The sequence below is a fragment of the Cyanistes caeruleus genome, chromosome 8 (genome assembly GCF_971803275.1).
Source record: "Cyanistes caeruleus chromosome 8, bCyaCae1.hap1.1, whole genome shotgun sequence".
In the NCBI taxonomy this organism is placed as follows: domain Eukaryota; kingdom Metazoa; phylum Chordata; class Aves; order Passeriformes; family Paridae; genus Cyanistes; species Cyanistes caeruleus.
The window spans coordinates 4,122,011-4,139,929 of record NC_141708.1 but is presented as its reverse complement, the minus strand read 5'-3'; the positions used below and the strand labels follow the sequence as shown (position 1 = coordinate 4,139,929).

At 46.2% G+C, this 17,919-nt stretch overlaps 2 protein-coding genes across 2 annotated transcripts; both read left to right on the top strand.

The window, feature by feature from the left end:
- Positions 1 to 2,013: 2,013 nt before the first annotated feature.
- On the top strand, positions 2,014 to 4,839 carry HMX2 (H6 family homeobox 2). The gene is made up of 3 exons (XM_086899608.1): positions 2,014 to 2,405; positions 2,920 to 3,197; positions 4,057 to 4,839. The coding sequence occupies exons 1-3, from the start codon at positions 2,245 to 2,247 to the stop codon at positions 4,602 to 4,604; spliced, it is 987 nt and encodes a 328-aa protein (XP_086755734.1). The 5' UTR covers positions 2,014 to 2,244; the 3' UTR covers positions 4,605 to 4,839.
- An 875-nt stretch (positions 4,840 to 5,714) lies between these two features.
- On the top strand, positions 5,715 to 17,760 carry BUB3 (BUB3 mitotic checkpoint protein). The gene is made up of 9 exons (XM_023929993.2): positions 5,715 to 6,037; positions 6,201 to 6,318; positions 8,472 to 8,666; positions 9,172 to 9,241; positions 10,251 to 10,402; positions 13,078 to 13,236; positions 14,513 to 14,690; positions 15,208 to 15,424; positions 17,421 to 17,760. Exons 2-9 carry the CDS (start codon positions 6,310 to 6,312, stop codon positions 17,428 to 17,430), a joined length of 990 nt encoding a protein of 329 aa, XP_023785761.1. The 5' UTR covers positions 5,715 to 6,037; positions 6,201 to 6,309; the 3' UTR covers positions 17,431 to 17,760.
- The last annotated feature ends 159 nt before the right edge of the window (positions 17,761 to 17,919 follow it).

Below are 17,919 nucleotides of genomic sequence, written 5' to 3'. Positions count from 1 at the left end.
CCGATATTACGGCCGCTCAACAAGCCTATTTTCCGAGTGCTGCAAAAGCAGCGGAGATCAATTTTTATTAGGCTCCCTTTGAAAGCTTGCTCAGGGCCACTTTAATATCGAGCATTGTAATAATCTGGAGATCTAAACTTTAAGCGTTCGCTCTGTCTTTCAAAGTTTATCTTTGCCGTGGCGTTTGATCATCGGTGCCCCGACGGGACGGGCCGCGGGGAGGGAGAGGGGAGAGCGGCCAGCTCTGGCTTACCCCCACGCAAAACCCGTTCCCGTGGCCTGCAGCCCCTGGCCTGATGAATATTTGATCAGATGATAATGAGAGCTCGGCTGGGCCGCTCCGACCCGCAGTTCCTCCCTTCCCGACAGCGCATCCCGCACAATCTGCTTGGCTTCCCTCCCTCCCTCCCGAGCAGAGCGGAGCGGCCGCTCCCTAAGTTTGCCTTAAGCAGTCATTTCAGGGAAATGTGGTGTTTCTCTGGCTGTGGCCGAGCAGAGCTCACGCTGCCCGCAGCGCTCGTTCATGCCCGCCCAGCACCCATCGCTCCGGCCAAACCCCGGAGCGTCCCCTCGGCCCGGCCGCGGCCACTCGTGCGGCTCCCAGGGCCAGGAGCCTCTCCCCGGGGAGGGGAGGGCAGTGCCAGGGGCACGCGGTGCTGGTGGCCTTCGAAGGGACGGAGCTGCCGTGGGCGGCAGCTGGAGGCCAGCGGTGCCACCGCAGTGTCACGTCGGGGGCTGCCGGAGGAGCGGGGTGGCACTTCTGTCGCCTTCCCTCCCTGCTCCGGGCCCGTCCCCGCGCAGGAGCCGAGGGCTGGCAGCCCCCAGGGGCTCTCCCAGGTCGGGCTCGGAGCCCCCTTGCCCCGCTCCCCGCCCCGGGAGGGCTGCGGGGTCCGGGTGCGGGGCCAGCCGGGGCGGCAGAGCGGGATGAAGGACGATTTCTTAAATTGTATTTCAGTGCGGGGTCTTTCCGGGTTAATGAGCTGACATCATGATTAAAGCTGACCATTTGTAATGTGTCGCGACCCCGTTGAAAAGCACTGAAAAGGTTAATGTGGTAAAACAGGACAGCACCTGCCCCTCAGAGGGAGAGGAGGAGCTGGAACACTTTTCCTAATCAATTAGTCCATTAATGAGTCTATCAAGTAGTTAAGTAGTTAAAGATTATGCCGCTGGTCTGGGTAACAGTCGTCATCTCGCTATACCTAATTATATTATAAGTACTTTATTCAATATACCGGACATAATATGGTGACTCGGAGTTAATGAAAATGTCATTTTAAAACGTCTTGACATTTGTCTCTATTGATTTGTATATTTCCATCTCATTCTTTGCTTTCCCCTATTTGATTTTCTTTTTTTTCTTCTTTTTTTCTTTTTTTTCTTTTTTTTTGGAGGGGGGGTTTCTTTCTGGAGAGAGGGAATGACCACACCGTGGGGGGAGGAATCAACAGCTGGAGCTCGCAGAGACCCCCGGCTCACCCCTCTCGGGCAACCCAGGGTTAAAAACCCGGTGCCACGGCCCCTGCCAAGGCCAAGGATATCGCACCTGGACACGGATGCGACCAAAGCCACCGGGATTTCCGAGCTGCAGCAGCGCTTCCCACTCGCCCCCCTCCGCAGGAGCCTCCCCGGCCGTAGCGGGGGCTGCAGCAGCCGGGGACGGCTGCGGGCTCGGGGACAGCCCCACCCACGGCCACGGGTGGAGGAGGGCCCAGGGAGGGAGCTCATCCCTTTGCAGCCGCGGCAGCGGCGAAATGGAGAGGGCGGCAGGGGAAGAGTGGGGCTGGGGGGTCGTGGGGCAACTCGGGGACCGGTCTGGTGCTTTCCACAGCGGCCCCGTTACCGGGGCTCCTCCCTGAGGCTTCCCGGGGCGGGAAGAGGCACCGATCCCACGCCGGGGGATCCCAGCTCCCGGTCCCAGGCAGCCGTCGGGGCTCGATCTCCGCCTGGGATCTCCGGGAAAAGGGGGCTCCAGAGCCCAGACCCGCGGGCCTGGGGAGGCTCTCGGGCTCCCAGCTGCCGTTCCGAATGCTCTAAGGAAGGCGGTGGATCCTGGCGGGGTCCTTGCCCCCGGCCCCACGTTCCCTTTGGGACAGGTGGGACACAACAGCTGCCACCTGCAGGTTTTTCCTTCCGAGGGCAGGAAGAGGTTTTTCCTTTCCGAGGAAGGAAAGAGCTGCGGTGGGTGTGATTTACACCCCCCCAGGGGAAGAGCCCCTGAGTGCTGACAAAGTTTATTTGGAAATGCAGCGGCACGTACCATCCCTCCCTGCTCCCCACGGCTTCCAGGCCCTGGGATGGAAACGCGCGAGGAATTTCGCGGGACATTTGCCACCGGCTGCAGCGCAAATCCCGGATTCTGGAAGGTTTCCCAGTGCTGCCGAGCAGGCGACACACCGTGACAGGTTTTCTTTTTTCCCTCCTCTAATGAGGAGAAGGGTAAAGATCCCCGGATATGCACAAGGTGTTTATCCCGGCACCCCCGCCCCCGGCCGGCATAAGCCATTCAGCCCACTGGAGGTGGAGGGCAGGAGGGATGGCGGGCGGCCAGCAGCTCTCCTCCGGGGCTGCGGGGTCAGCGTAGCCCCCGGGAACGGCAGCGAGGAGCCGGCGGGGATCCCCCCTCCCCGCACCTCCCCATTCCCGGACCCCGCGGCTTTCCAAACTTTCCGTGGCCGCCGCCGCCGTGATTGGCGAGGCGGAGGCCACCTCCATGCAAATGAAGCCCCGCCGCCCGCCGCCCGCAGATCAATAGGGACGCGGGGGAAGGAGCATGCATTCCGCCTGGGCCGGCGCGGGGAGAGCCGCACGCCCCAAGCGCCCCCCGAAACACCCCCCTGCGAGCGGGGCACCCCCTCCCGTGCGCCCCGAGCCCCTCTAGAGCGACAGCTTCCCTCCTCTGCTTTCTTATGAACCCAGGATGAGCAGCAAAGAAGACCCGAGCAAGTGCTGTCCGGCGGCTGCTCCCATCTCCAGTTTCACCATCCAGTCCATCCTGGGCAGCGGCAGCTCCGAGCCCCCCCGGGAAGCCGGTGACAGAGCGCCCGCCTGGCCCGCCCGCGCCCGGACCCTCTCCCTGTCCTCGGAGGACGAGGAGCCGGAGGAGAGCTGGAAACACCGCGGCTGTTTCTGCCCCGAGGCTCAGGGCCCCGCCGAGGCGTGCCACAAGCACCAGCCCCTCAGCTTCACCTGTCTCGGTGAGTAGCCGGAGGGATGGGACGGGGCGGACGGGCCCCGCCGGGGAGCGCCCGGGAGCGCTCGGCCCCGGCCCGGCCCCCGCCGGGAAGAGGGAGGCGGGGGCACTTCGCACCTTCTCTGCTTTCGGGGCACAGAGTATTTGCGCCGTCCGTGGGTGAAGCGGGGCGGAAAGAACTCCAGAAAAATGGGGTGGCTTTTTTTTTCTTTTTTCTTTTCCACCCCATCCGGCGTGGATTTCCCCGAGGGATGCGGTGCAATCGATAACGCTCGTTTTCTTAGATTCCGATTACGGCGCTCGGGCAGAGGGAAGAACGACGTTTATTTATTTATTTATTTATTTAGCATTATTTCTGAATAAACCGTCCGTGAAATGCGATGCTGTAAAGTAAAATTTGCCGGCTCGTGTTGGATAGGAAGCCTGGTACACAGATGTTTTCACTGTGGCACGCACACCCACCTGTCCGTCCGTCCATCCATCCATCCATCCATCCCTTCATCCATCCCTCCACACATCCATCATCTATCCATCCATCCATCCATCCATCCATCCATCCATCCATCCATCCCTTCATCCATCCCTCCACACATCCATCATCCATCCATCCATCCATCCATCCATCCATCCATCCATCCATCCATCCATCCATCCATCCATCCATCCACACATCCATCCGAGAGGGATACCCAGGAGAGGATGGCCTCCCCTGGCGTCGGTCGTGTGTGCCCCCGGGAACAGAGGCGGCGGGTGCCCGCCCGGGCTCTCTCCCCGGTCCATCTTCCCTCCGGGGCGGGGGGCTCGGCCGTCGGGGGTCCCGGTGCCGGCCGCCGTGCGACCCCCGCGCTGTCGCTCTGTTGCAGGCAGCGCCAAGGGGAGCGGAGCGGCGGCGGCGGGCAGCGGGGAGCGGGGGCCCTTCCTCTCGCCCCCCCAGCAGGACTGTAAGGACGAGAAGGAGAAGCCGCTGGGAGCCTCCTCGCCTTCCTGCGGGGACCGGCAGCGCGACGGCGGGGACCGGCAGGCCGGAGCCGCCAAGAAGAAGACGCGCACGGTGTTCAGCCGCTCGCAGGTCTATCAGCTGGAGTCCACCTTCGACATGAAGCGCTACCTGAGCAGCTCGGAGCGGGCCTGCCTGGCCTCCAGCCTGCAGCTCACCGAGACCCAGGTGAAGACCTGGTTCCAGAACCGCAGGAACAAGTGGAAACGGCAGCTCTCGGCCGAGCTGGAGGCGGCCAACATGGCCCACGCCTCGGCGCAGACTCTGGTGGGGATGCCGCTGGTGTTCAGAGACAATTCCCTCCTCCGAGTGCCGGTGCCCCGCTCCATCGCCTTCCCCGCCCCTCTCTACTACCCCGGCAGCAACCTCTCGGCCTTACCGCTCTACAACCTCTACAACAAGATCGACTACTGAGCCCCGCGCCCCCCGCCCCGACGGGACCCGCACCGGGAGCGGGGCCGGGGCCGCCGCGGGGGCTCCGTGCTGGGGCTCAGGCCGCCCCCACGGAGGGGACACAGCACCCAAACTGATGGGAGGGACGGGCAAACGGAGATTCCGGGGCGCCCCCGCTCTCCCATCCTGCTATCCTGTCACTTGAAAAAAAAAAAAAAAAAAGAAAAAAAGAATTAATTAAAAAAAAAGGCGTTATTTCAGATCTGTAAATATTTTTAAAGAAAGTAAGAAAGAAAAAAAAAAAAATTAAAGCGTTTTAAGCCTCTTTTGTAAATTTGCCACCTCGGTCGCGTGTCCCCGAGGGGGACCCCGAGGGGGACCCCGGCACCGGGGGTGCCCCGCAGCCGGACCGGGAAGGGCCCGCGGGGCCCGGGATGATGCACGGGAGAGCCAAAACGACCTGTAACGCCGAGGGTTTATTTTTCCGGAATTTTTGCTCCTTATCTCGTTTCCTGCAGGGAATCCCAGCCGTGCCTGACCGTCCGCCCGTGCCGCGGCCGGCGGGGGCTCGCTGCCCTTCTCTCGGCTGGGAGATGAAGGGTATTTCCCGAAAAGTTTCGTAAACGGGCACCTTTTTTTTTTTTTTTTTTTTTTCTCTTTTTCTGTTTTTCGGAGTGTTTTGATAGAAACCGCGGTGATGGGCTCTGTGCTACCGGGTTCGCACTGGGCATCCTCGACGGCTCCCCACGGGACACGGCCTCGATCGGTCACCCACAAACGGGTAAATCCCGGGCGATTAAGCTGCGGCCACCGGCTCCGAGGTACGGCCCGTACCGAGCGCCGGGGGTGTCACAGCAACAGCAACAGCAACGAGGACAGCGGAAAACAAACCCCCGAAAAACAGAGAAATAAAATATTCGAAGGGATAAATAAGGCGTTTTTCAGTGCGGGGAAGGAGAACGCTCTCCCCACGCTCCGCAGGCGGTATTTGAGCTACAGACCCCTTGCCCCGGGGTAGCGGCAGCCGCGGTGGGGAATGCAGCCCCTCTTCGTCGCTCCGCCTTTCGGACTTTTTATTTTTATTTTTATTTTTATTTTTATTTTTATTTTTATTTTTATTTTTATTTTTAGGGGTAATAACTCGTATTTCGGGTTTTATCTGTTTCCACTGCTAAAGCCCAGCAGCAGCCTCTCTTTCCCAGCGGCACCAGCTCGTGCGGTTCCCTCGGGAGCATCTCCCGGGCCCCTCCGTTACCGGCCGGGATGGGACGGGGACAAGGGACCGACCCTTACGCGCCTCCACTGCCCCGGGAGCGGCGAACTACAGCTCCCGGCACGCCCCGCGGCGGCGGGCTCGCGGCGCACGCCGGGGACGCAGCGTCACGCGCGTTCAAACCGGCCAATCGCGGGGGGAGGGCCGCAGTGCGCGCGCGCGGGCGGCGGCGGAGGCTGAGGTGAGGTCGGGAGCGGGATCCGGGATCGGGGGTTCGGGATTGGCACCGGGACCCTGGGCACGGCCTAAACCTCCCGTACCGGCCGTGCGTTCGTTCCCCGGTGCGACCCGCCTTCCCTCCCCGGTTCCCAGGCCCTCTCCTCACTCTTTTCCCTTCCCGGCAGCGTCTTCCTCATCCCGGCGCTCTTCACAGGCACTGAGGCCTCGGGGCTACCGTAACTCCGAAAGCTTTTCCTTGGCGGCCCGTGGAGCGGCGGGAGGAGCTCGTTCAACATGAAAACGGTACTTTGAGTTTCGTGATTTCTGAAGAAAAGCGCGGGCGGGGAGCCCCGAGGCTCTCACCGGAGCGTTCTGCTTTGTTCCAGCGACTCCGGCCAGCTGAGTGGCACCTGTGCCAAGAGGAGCTGTAAAAGCACAGATTTCTTGCTCGTTCACTAAAAATTGTTATTATTTTTTGTCTTTTTTTTTTTTTCAAAACTGAACCCCTTAGTTAAGTCAGAATCGCCATTTCAGCAGCATGCGCTTTCTGTGAAATATTTAAAAGTTTTCTCTTGTGGTGCCCCAACATTTTACCAGGACTTTGTTATTTGAGGTGGGCACAGCCCTGTGATTGGGCAATTCTGGTTGTGGAGCAGCTTTTTTTGTGAAAACTTGGAGCTCTGGGTCTGATTATTTTTTCTTTCATTATTTATTTATTTTTTTTTTTTTTACCATGTGTAAGAAGTAGAATATACTTAAATTCTGCTACTATGAACATTGTTCTGGATTAAAAATATCCTTCCAGGTTTCTTGTGTAAGTAGCTTTGCCTCCTGGAGTTGCTTTTGGACTGGTTAATAATTTGTACCAGGCCTCAAATACAATAACTTGTACTTCAAACCTCTTGTTTTGTTGTTTGAGTTTCCTGGCCTAAGTAGACACAGCAATAAATAAGCTTGTCCAATTTAATTTTCCCAGTTTTTCTGAATTCTGTTAGATTTTGTGTCTCTGGATCTGCATCTGAAACATCCTCAGCAGGTGCTGCTGAATTCCAAGTAGCTTTCCCATGGAAAGATGGGTGGCAAAACCTCAAGCCTCTCCTTTCTCAAGTGTTCCCAAAGCGGGGCTAAAAAAGGGGCTCAGAAAGAAGCTTTTCTATTATTAAAAGGGTTTTCCCCCTGTCCCTTTATGCTTAAATAACAGAAATAGCACTTTATGTTGACACAGTGGGTATTTTTTTGTGTTTTTGAAGGATGTATTAGAAAGCAAAGCTCCCACTCAGGAAATCTGTCCAATGTAGGAACGTGTGTTCCTCACTTTATGGCACAGCTTGGTGATTGTTTAGTTGCTGACCAGCACTGGACTGGAACCATTGTGCCCTAAATTTCCATCTTGCCCTTGGTTCATCTGCTCTTTGTCTCCTGATTTATTCTCAGAGGTGTAATCTTACCTTTGCAGTTGTACATACAAATTCTGTAACGGTGTAACAGAAAATCTGAGCTAATTCTGCTCTGCCCCTTTAGCAGGAGGTAAATGTGCTGTGAAGGCCTTGAGAAGCCTTTAAAAGATGCTGTGGTTGTTTTGTTGGTGGATGTGTAAGAAGCAGTTTCTTCTTTTAGAGTGCTTCTAAGTTCTAAGCTGTTTTCCAGCTGAAATTTGCAGTTTATAGTTTCTGTCCTTGGAATTTTTCAACAAACTAGTCCTGGAATGGGAATGCTGCATTTGCCTTCTGAGTCATTGCTCTTTGAATTGTTGATACTTTTCCCTGGTCACATCCCAGTTCCATGGTCACTCCACATTTCAGCCCTTCACAAACGTAACTTTCCTTTCTTTACCTGCCCTTTGGATTCTAAGAGAGAGGGCAAAACAATCTTAAAGCTTTTTGTTGCACATATTTCACAGCACTTATGGGAGCCTAAAGATCTGAAAGTTGCACAGTGCCCAAAATTATATAAAAGATGGTCCTGTTGCAGTTCTTAGAAGTGTGTGACAGGAGCAAATAAACCCCTTTTGGAGTTTTCAAATCCAATTCCTTTCTGCTAATATGTGTTTTTTAAAGTAACTTCTTGATGTTCACAATAACTTATAAACATTTATTTCAAAAAACACAGCCACACACTCAGCAGAGTGAGGGAAATACATTTGTAAGTAACAATATCTAAGCTTGTAGGTTATTATAGTGATCATAATAATTCTGTGTTGTTTCTTTATTCACGCTGCATTTGATATTTAAAAGTTCTCTGTAGAGAAAGGCATTTATTGAGGACAGGGATTGGCATCTTGAAACTTTGTTTGTTTGTTTGTGAGAAATTTGGGTGTTCTGAACCTGTTCTGTGTAAAAGCCAGTGAAATTTTCAGGTCTGCTTTGGGCTGCCTTTCAGAGGGCTCAGTCTTGTTCACTTGCTAGGCCTGTGTTGTTGTAGTCATTAAAATTGCATCTGTGCCTTATTGTCTGCAGATGACGGGATCAAACGAGTTCAAACTCAACCAAACTCCAGATGATGGGATTTCATCAGTAAAGTTTAGTCCAAACACATCTCAGTTTCTGCTCGTTTCATCCTGGGACACAACTGTTCGGCTCTATGATGTTCCTGCCAACACCATGAGACTCAAATATCAGCATTCAGGAGCTGTCCTGGACTGTGCTTTTTATGTAAGTGTGTGAGGGTTTTTTAATTATTATTTTGCAGCTGTAGAGTGCCCAAGGTATGAGAAATTGTCAGTCCCTGAAATTAAAGAGGGGCCTACCTGTGCTTTTTTTTACTGAATGTTTTGTCATGTGGCTGATGCTGGACTGTGGATCAAAACTCAGGTTCTCAAATGATACCTCCCTTCTAAATCCGTTTTAGGATTACACTGCTCCTAGATGGATCTTAGGCTGTCAGCCATTTAAAATCTGAAAAAATGGAAATTATTTGGTGTAGTGTCTCTCTGCCTTTTAAAAATTTGGTTTTACTTCTAAACTAAAGAAATTCATACCATTAAAGCACTTAAACATTTTGGAAAGCTGCTATTTAAATCTGGGTCAGACCTTAAAGTTTGTGTCTTAATTCCTGTCCTCCCAAAAACTCTTGAAAGGAAGTCCTTTGTTATCAATTTAGGATGCTGAATGCAGAGCAGCCATGGAAAAGTAATAAAGTAAATTTTATGCTTTATAGGATCCTACCCATGCCTGGAGTGGAGGGTTGGATCAGCAACTGAAAATGCATGACTTAAACACGGACCAAGGTGAGCAGATTGAACTCTAAATGCTGTCAGCAGCTGACCTGAGCTTCAGATTCATGTCCTTACATGCACAGAATATTCCTCAGGTTCTTTAGGTGGGGCGTATTTAAGTATCTGGCAGAATAACCAGTGACCCTAACAAGGAGCACCTAAAAACCTGGAAGAATTTGGCATTGCCAGAAAGTTTGGTAGCTGCCTGCAGGATGCCTTGAATTGGTTTTCTGATGATAATCCTGCTCTACTGTAGGTTACAGTGGCTCAGTTAGGGGGAAGTAGCCAAGCTGAGCTAAAACAGAGCACGTTGTTTTTCAGAGCTTTGTGGTTTGGATGATCTTTCATGGCAGAGGATATATAAAGCTTTTGCTTTTGTCAAGCATGGCCTTGTACTACAGTTTTTTCCTAACAAAATATTGCTTGAAAGCAACAGTTCCAGTGCTTTGTTGGTGCAAAATATGTAACTGGTTTGTCTCACTTTTTTTGCTTTCTTAGAGTGTTAGAGAAAAGTGAATTTCAGCCAGTCACCAGCACCAGCCAAGAGCCTGGGCTTGACAAATGAGTGTGTGCAGTAATGGTACCAAAAAGCTCAAATGATTCTGCCATAGCTGACTTCCTACAAGTGTTGTAATATTTTTATTAAGATGTAGTACTAATTGCTTTCTCTTGTTGTATTATTGATATACACAAGCTTAACTTGCTTTCTGTATTAGTGTGTTTGTCAGTGTGATACCAGTTGATTTATACTTGTGAAGTATAAATCTCTCAGTGACTGCCTAAAATTCTTAAATCCTAAGCTCAAGAGCCATAAGTTTAAATGTAACAATCCTGATCTTTGCAAAAGTTATGCTTCTGAAGGTTGAACTATCCTTACAGGGACTTCTGGCATAGAAATGCACCTTTAGAATGTCAGAAAATGCTTGTGCTGCAGTTGTGGGTGTTTTTTTTATTCTTTATTTCACACATTCTGACTGTTTGTAGGGCCAGTAAAGTTGCAGTATATTGTGTTTTGTTACAGAAAACCTTGTTGGTGCCCACGATGCTCCTATCAGGTGTGTGGAGTATTGCCCAGAAGTGAATGTCATGGTGACTGGCAGCTGGGATCAAACAGTCAAACTCTGGGATCCCAGAACTCCCTGTAATGCAGGAACCTTCTCCCAGCCTGAAAAGGTATGTGCTGCATTCCAGGTGTTAAAAAATGCATTCTGGGACTGAAACATCACACAGGACACTGCCTTGGGCTGAATTTGTGAATTACTATATTTAATACTTTTGAAACTGGTTGAAAGTGTAGCATTTTAAAAGATTGGTGTTCAGAATGTATTGCCATTTTTGGTGAGGGCTTTGAGCTTTCCTCAACATTCCTTAATTCTTCATGCTTGTGCTGGACCACATTCTTAAAATTTAAAATAAATTTGAAGGAAAACCAAGCGTTTTGGCTTAATTGTAATACGCACAGTTGATTTCCTTAAATGTTAAGGAAACATTTAAGGACCCTGGCAGTCCTAAGGTCTGATTGTTTTGGAATGTGCACAGCAAAATATCTCTACAGTAAATCTCTACAATTTATGTTGCCTGAAATAAATATTTTGCTTTTTTACCTGTGTTCAAAAAATTGAACTGAATTGCTTGCATTGTGATTTATCTGTTTTGTATTAATGCCTAGTAAATTTGGATATTCTTCTAAAGCTGATATCCTCTGTGCTAATGGGAGACTCGGAGAAATAAGATAAAATGGGATGATGTCTGCAGCTTTTTCTAATGGCCACATGATGTGTTAACTTCTCATGCTGCTTACAGCGGTGTCATTGAAAGAATTAACAGGAATTCCTGGTTTTTTTTTTTCAGGCTTGCTGGATAATTTTACATATGAATATTTTTTTTTTCCTGTACCTTTTAAAAATTTCATTTAGCACTGTGACATCCTATTGTCAAGTCCTAATTATGAGCCATCATTACCTTCCCTTTGCCCCTAAATAGCTCTTACTTTTGTTCCAGCAGAGCTGGATCTACTTCTGGTGAGACCTTTGTGCAGAATAAAGTAATTGCATTATTTCTAGTTTTGATTTATAGATGTATGTAGCATGTAAAGAACTGTGATAAATTGCTGACAGAATATCATATAATGGACAGCCACAGTGAATCAAGCTGCTTATTGGTTCAGCAAGGTTCATTATGTCATTTTTTTAATGCTGCCTTTGATGAATGTGTACACCTACTCCACTGCATGACAACGGTTTCATTTGATTTATGGCTGTGTGGTGGAGAAAGAACACTCACTGTACAGGTGTGACATCAGTTTGTGAAGAAGATTTAAGATATTTAATGTCCTTTATGCCTTTGTTTTCCTGTATGTACACAAACACATTTTATATAGAGTTTATGAATATTTCTGGACCAATTTTTACATCAATAACAAAGAAATGTCTTGTCAAAAGGTGTAAGTACTATCAGCTCAAAGTTTTCTTACCCTTTTTAGGAGTAACTTGGATTATCAGAAATTTTGGGCAACTCCTCTGTGACTATTTAAGACTTTTTCCATCTTAAAATCTCAGTCTTAAGAGTTCATTAATCACATTTTAGAGAAGAAGGCATTCTGGGTGGGTAAGAGTTGGTTAAAGGAAGCTTTTTTATTTATGTGTGTACATGCACACCTGCCTTCTTAACTCTGTATTAGAAATTAACGCTTTGGAAATGTATTTGTAGCAAATGAAAAGTTGTTGTGTCTGATGTTTCAGTGCAGTCTTACCAGAACTGAGCAACTTTGTTGGGCTTCATCAGAGAACCAGAAAGTGAAACCAAATGAAATCGTCCAAGCACGTGCCACAAGTAAACTGATTTCCTCTGCCAGGATACCAGATCTCTTACACTTTTAATTCCTGATCTGAGGAATACCCAAGATCTGTTTCCTGTGTGTTTGGCTGCATTTGATCACTGGAAAAAGCTCATTCTCATCATTTACTCTTGTTAGCAGCTCAGTGGCAACTGTAGGTAGCTGGATTCCATCTGCTTATGTATCAACAACTTGGAATTCATTCCATAGCACATTTTTTTTTGACTTAACCTCTTTCCTTTTTCCGTTTTTTTTTTTTCTTTTTTAACGTATTACCAGATGAAGTGCATCCCAGGCAATAGTTTGAAACAACAATTCATGCAGTAAATATTTTCATGTGAAATTTGATAATCCAGAATTTCCCACTGAGCCAAGTTTTGGGGTAGAGTTAAAATTCCAAACCATTATCTTTTTTTTTTTTAATATGTCAAGCATATTGCTTTCTTCAAATTCACTTAGTTATAATCAAGTATACAAAGTAATGTGATTTTTTTTTTTAATGATCTCTTGGCAATTAGTTTTGTTTTATTAACATGAAGCTCAACTCAAAATATTCTGTTTATAATGAAAAATACTTGGTTACCAGGTGGAGGAAAACAGAGAAGAAAATGTGTGGTGTGGTTTTGTAGAACTAAACTGCAGGATCATGAACTGACAGTGGGAATGCGAAACCAAGCAGAGATTAATTCCAGTGTCCATCACTTCCCCTCCTGTTCCTTTGTATGGGTTTTTCTTTTGCCATTAATTTCAGTAAATTTAATGCTTGGAACAGTTTTTGAGCTTTTGAATGTTGCACCAGGGTGTTCTCACTAACCAGCTGCACATTCCTGCTGCTTATCCCAAATTTGGGTTCTAAATGAAAGTTGAATGGAATTCTGTTGCTGAACATTCCCTGGGAGATGTCACCAGTTGTGTTAGTGCTCATTGCTGACACCTTATTCTGTACAAAGAGCAGGGGGGGTTTCAGGCTAATATCAGTGTTGAATACTGTAAATATATTTTTTTTTGGAAGGTCTACACCCTCTCTGTGTCTGGGGACAGACTGATTGTGGGGACAGCAGGTCGGAGGGTGCTGGTGTGGGATTTGAGGAACATGGGATACGTTCAGCAGCGAAGGGAATCGAGCCTGAAATACCAGACCCGCTGCATCAGAGCATTCCCCAACAAGCAGGTATGGGAGCAATGGCAGCAATCACATTTCTGCTGAGTATTCTTTGGGAAAATGAGGGTTTATTTTCAAGTTTATTTTTCAGTGAGGGTGTGTTTTGTAATCAAACTTTGGGAGGGGGGAGGCTTCCTGTGCTACATTAATTCTTTTCAGTGCAGCTCAGCGATGTTTGCCACTGACTTAGCATGTTATGTTGTCATTTTGTTCCTCAAGATTTATCTCCTTTTTAAAAATAACCTATTTAATGAATCACAATGCTGATATGTAATTAAAAAACATCCCTTCCCCAGGTGCAATAGAAGAGAGAAAACCAAAATTGGTGGTTCCTAAGCATCTTTTATGCATTGTAACTTGGGGTTCTTGAACAGTCTGTGAACAGGGGCAGGATTAAAACTGCATGAATGTCGTTTATATATTTCTCTTTTTTTTTTTTTCTCTGTCATGCACTGCGGAACCCTGGGCCCATTATCCAGGGGGAATTGTACAATTCAGGTGCTGTTCTGTGCAAGTTAACGTGGTGTGTCTGTGGTATTTCTTTTTCAAGGAAAGCAAGAAGATTGGCTTTCTCTGCCAAACTAATTTGTAAGGGAATTTTCCCCTGTACAGAGTGATAGTGCAGGAATTGCAAGACCTAGTTACTTGTTCTTGAACTGGCATGAATGCTTTGTCCATTTTCAGTTCTAGTTATAGTAAAACAAGCTGATCTTCCAGATTGTATTGTGTGATGGATTTTAAAGAGCCTTGTTATAGCTAGATATCATTGCAATCCTATTTCTGAAAAGATCTATTATGGACTTAACTCAAAAGTGATAATAAAAGCATCTCAGGTTGCTCCAAGTCAGGACTGTAATTAACTGGATAAGTGAACACAACTTGTAATCAAGTTTCACTGAAAATACTATTTCAGTTTGAGTGTTTAGTTTTTAGTTTAAAGCTCTGAACTAATTTTAATGTAATTCTGATACTAAATAGTCCTGTGAGTATCTCTCGTATTTCAGATATTTAGGCCTTTGGGGGTAGGTGAGCAAATGCAAGGGGTTCTTACCTCTTGAAATTTTTTTCCCCAAAGACAAACTTGTGTTTGGACCTGCAGAAATAATTACAAGTCTCATTGTCAGCTTAAAACTATGATGCAATAAGACTCTCTCTTAGAAAGTTTTTTCCTGCCTTACTACTTTCTTAGAATTTAGAAGACTATGAAATAAAATCACAGTCTTTTCTCCAGTTGTAAACTTCTAAAACATGTAGCTTCATTTTTTTTGTTCTTTCTTCTTGTTAGGGTTATGTTCTAAGTTCTATTGAAGGTCGTGTAGCTGTGGAATATTTGGATCCAAGCCCAGAAATCCAGAAGAAGAAATACGCATTCAAATGTCACCGTTTGAAGGAGAATAACATCGAGCAGATTTATCCAGTTAATGCCATTTCTTTCCATAATGTCCACAACACGTTTGCTACAGGTACAGTTTGCTTGCATCAGTTCCTTTAGTTTTCATGTAAACAGATCAGCCTTTGCTTCATATGCTCTGAATTTTTAAGCATTGAAATTGTATTCATGCCGTAAGCAGGGTTTTAAAATTATTTGATGTAGTGAGAGTTCTTAAGTCTTAATATTTTTTCCCCCAAACACAAGCTTATGTTTGGACCTGCAGATGTAATCACAAATCTCACTGTCAGCTTAAAATTATGATGCAATGAGAATCTCTCTTAGAAAGCTTTTTCTGCCTTACTACTTAGAATTTAGAGGGCTATGAGATAAAATTGTATTGCAGTCTTTTCTCCAGTTAACTGCTTTAACAGGGAGTTTGGGAAATGCTCATTGTGCTCTTTACTGAATGAATCAACCCTCTGTTTTTCCTGACAAAGTAATTATGACTAGTTTTCTTTTTTTTCCTGTGCTGCATCTCTTCAGTTTTATTTTTTCCCTCAATTATAACTTACAAACGTGTTTTTTTTTTTTTGAACCCTGACTTGCAGGCGGCTCTGATGGCTTTGTGAATATCTGGGATCCCTTTAACAAGAAGAGGCTGTGCCAATTCCATCGGTATCCCACCAGCATCGCCTCCCTGGCCTTCAGCAACGACGGAACCACCCTGGCCATAGCTTCTTCCTACATGTACGAAATGGATGACATCGAGCACCCCGAGGACGGCATCTACATCCGCCAAGTGACAGATGCAGAAACAAAGCCCAAGTGAGTGTCTGCTTCACCTGCAGTTGAGGCTCTCTGAGCCTCCACCCCAAGATTTATTAATTTTCCTAAATTCATGAATAGCATTATTGATGGCAGGAGATAGTGCAGCTTGACAGTAGGGCTGGGGTTGATGTTATCTCCTCCGCCCAAGCTTTCAATATCCGTAGGTTGATAGACGGCTGATGGATAAAATTGTGCCTGGTTGTTCAGTGGGAGAAGAATGTCAAACTCTTATCCTCTTTCAATAGGTGCTATTATATGAAGCTGTAGAGTTATTGCGAGCTCATTGCTTCAGGAATTGAGTGAAGAATTCAAGAATAATTTATTGGAGTAAATGTTACCGTGTTTGGATATTTAAAACTTGGAATGAATGCAATCTGTCACACTGAGTATGCACCCAGCTGTCAGAGTGAGCAGTGAATTTAGATTCTGCTCTAGGAGGGCTGTGTAAAATCAGGGAAAAGCTCTCTCAGTTCCTGGGTGTTGGAGTTTGCTGCAGCCCTTTGATAACACACTTTTCTGTTGTTGTTGCTGTCAAAACGAGGCAAACTGATTGATGGAGGTAAAAATTCCTGTTCAGCTCACTTTGGCATGAATGTTACATAGAAAAATTGTCATCCCAGTGCAGAATTGTGCTGCCCTTAATGATGGAGGCACAGGAGCAGTTTGCTTTATTTTCAAATTCCTGTGCTTTATCACTGCTAGGGTTTTTCTCTTCTAGTACTCAATCTGTCTTGCACCTTATTGGGTTGTCTCCATTATTAAAAGTGGCTGTGAAAACAGATACATAAATGATCAAATTTCTTGAGTTTAAAACCTCAAGACCTTTCCCTCCATTTCCTTAAGTGACTCATCTGTTGCTTTGGAGCAGCTGTTTTATACCTATGAAGATGAGATATTTATTATTGTATAAATTCCACATCTCTCACTTGGAGATAGTTGTTTTAAAATAATTTTTATGCTCCTAGAAAAATAAAGCCAGAACTGTTTTAGTATTTCTGGGAGTTCCTCAAGTGGAAAAAATCCAAATATGATAATTATCTTGTTAGAAAATAAATCAGATTGTACTTGTTACATACATTTATGAGTTTTGTTGTGTTTTTCAAAGTTGATAAAAGAATTCTTGCTGTTGTTGGCTTTCTAATATTAACAACTGCTTTCAAGGTTTATTTTATTCATTGCTAGTTAGAGTTGCTAATTCTGTAGATGCTTCGTTCTGCTGTACAAGGAGGTTAATCTACAATTAAACAATATTTCCTCTTGGCCCTCCATTATTTTCTGAAACAGATGGTTCATCATTTCCTGGGCTGTTAAACACAGCAAGGTTAAGGTTAGACTCTTGGGAATCAGCTAGTTTGGAATCTCATTAGGCTGTAGAAGGAAAACTAATAAGAATACTCCTTAATATCATTTTGTGACTGTAAACAATTATTTATTAGCAAACAATTGATCCCAGAAGGGCAAATTGTTTGAGTCAGTAATGAGCTGAGAAAAGACAGAGCATATCTGTGTATTTGGAAAATAATTGTAACGTAATTGCAATGCATTTAGACAGGCATCTTTTTGGACCTGTTTCTATCTTTAAATGAATTTCTGAAAACATTAACGAGGTTTATATGCTTTTCTGACATTTACAAGTTGCTTGTGCCAACCTTAGGGCACTAAGAATGATGGGTATATTTTAGTGGTTCAGTAGTGTGAGTCATCTCTGGTTTATTCTAAAAATAAGTTACTTAGGACAGAAGACTAATGGCAGTTTCATAGTGATCTTTTTTGCATGTTAATTTGAGTCTCAGTGTTTCTGCACAATGCATTCTTAGTGCAACAAGATGGTGCCATATTACAGAAAGATCACTTTTTTCATCATTAACCTCTTCCATTCTGTATCTTGGTACAAGTGAAAGCTGGCTTTCTACTTTCCTAGGATGTTGAATGTTCTACCTGATTATGATTGCTCTGAATATTCTTCCTAAACTAGAGTTTATTTAAATTGCAGGTCCACTTAGACTACTGGTGCTACTCCTCTACACAAGATGCTCACCTGCTCCTAACAAAGCTCCACTTAAACAAGCAAAGTGAGAAGAACAATCTTTGTACTCCTGTTGTTTTTAATTAAGAAATGTTTGTTTGTGTATTGTAGTTTGTCTAAATCTGTCATTCCTTGACTGCTTATAATGTTAGTGAAACTATTTTCTTTATCTGCTGTCTGGAACTGAACTAGTTCAGTCCTGTAGATAACCTTCTAAAGATTTAGACATTTTGTAGTATCTGTTTATGAAAACTCCTACTGCTTCCTTATTTGTTCAATAAATATCTATAGATTTTTTGAAAACAAATACTTTGTGTAGCAGCCTTTACTGATTGTGAAACAGATGTTGAGACCAGACCCTTAAATTGCAGGAGCTCTTGAGTTCTAAATCTTCCTGATGGAAAAATTTCTGAATCCTTAATCTTTTTCCAGTGAGATGAACCGGGAAATAAAAAGAAAATTTTTC

Excerpts from the sequence above, each read along its gene's own strand:
- BUB3 (XM_023929993.2), top strand. Across the intron at positions 10,403-13,077 it reads CCTTCTCCCAGCCTGAAAAG|GTCTACACCCTCTCTGTGTC; the intron begins GTATGTGCTGCA and ends TTTTTTTGGAAG. Across the intron at positions 13,237-14,512 it reads GAGCATTCCCCAACAAGCAG|GGTTATGTTCTAAGTTCTAT; the intron begins GTATGGGAGCAA and ends TCTTCTTGTTAG.
- HMX2 (XM_086899608.1), top strand. The coding sequence starts at position 2,245 with ATGCAGCGGCACGTACCATCCCTCCCTGCTCCCCACGGCTTCCAGGCC. Across the intron at positions 2,406-2,919 it reads CAGGCGACACACCGTGACAG|GATGAGCAGCAAAGAAGACC; the intron begins GTTTTCTTTTTT and ends TTATGAACCCAG. Across the intron at positions 3,198-4,056 it reads CCTCAGCTTCACCTGTCTCG|GCAGCGCCAAGGGGAGCGGA; the intron begins GTGAGTAGCCGG and ends GCTCTGTTGCAG.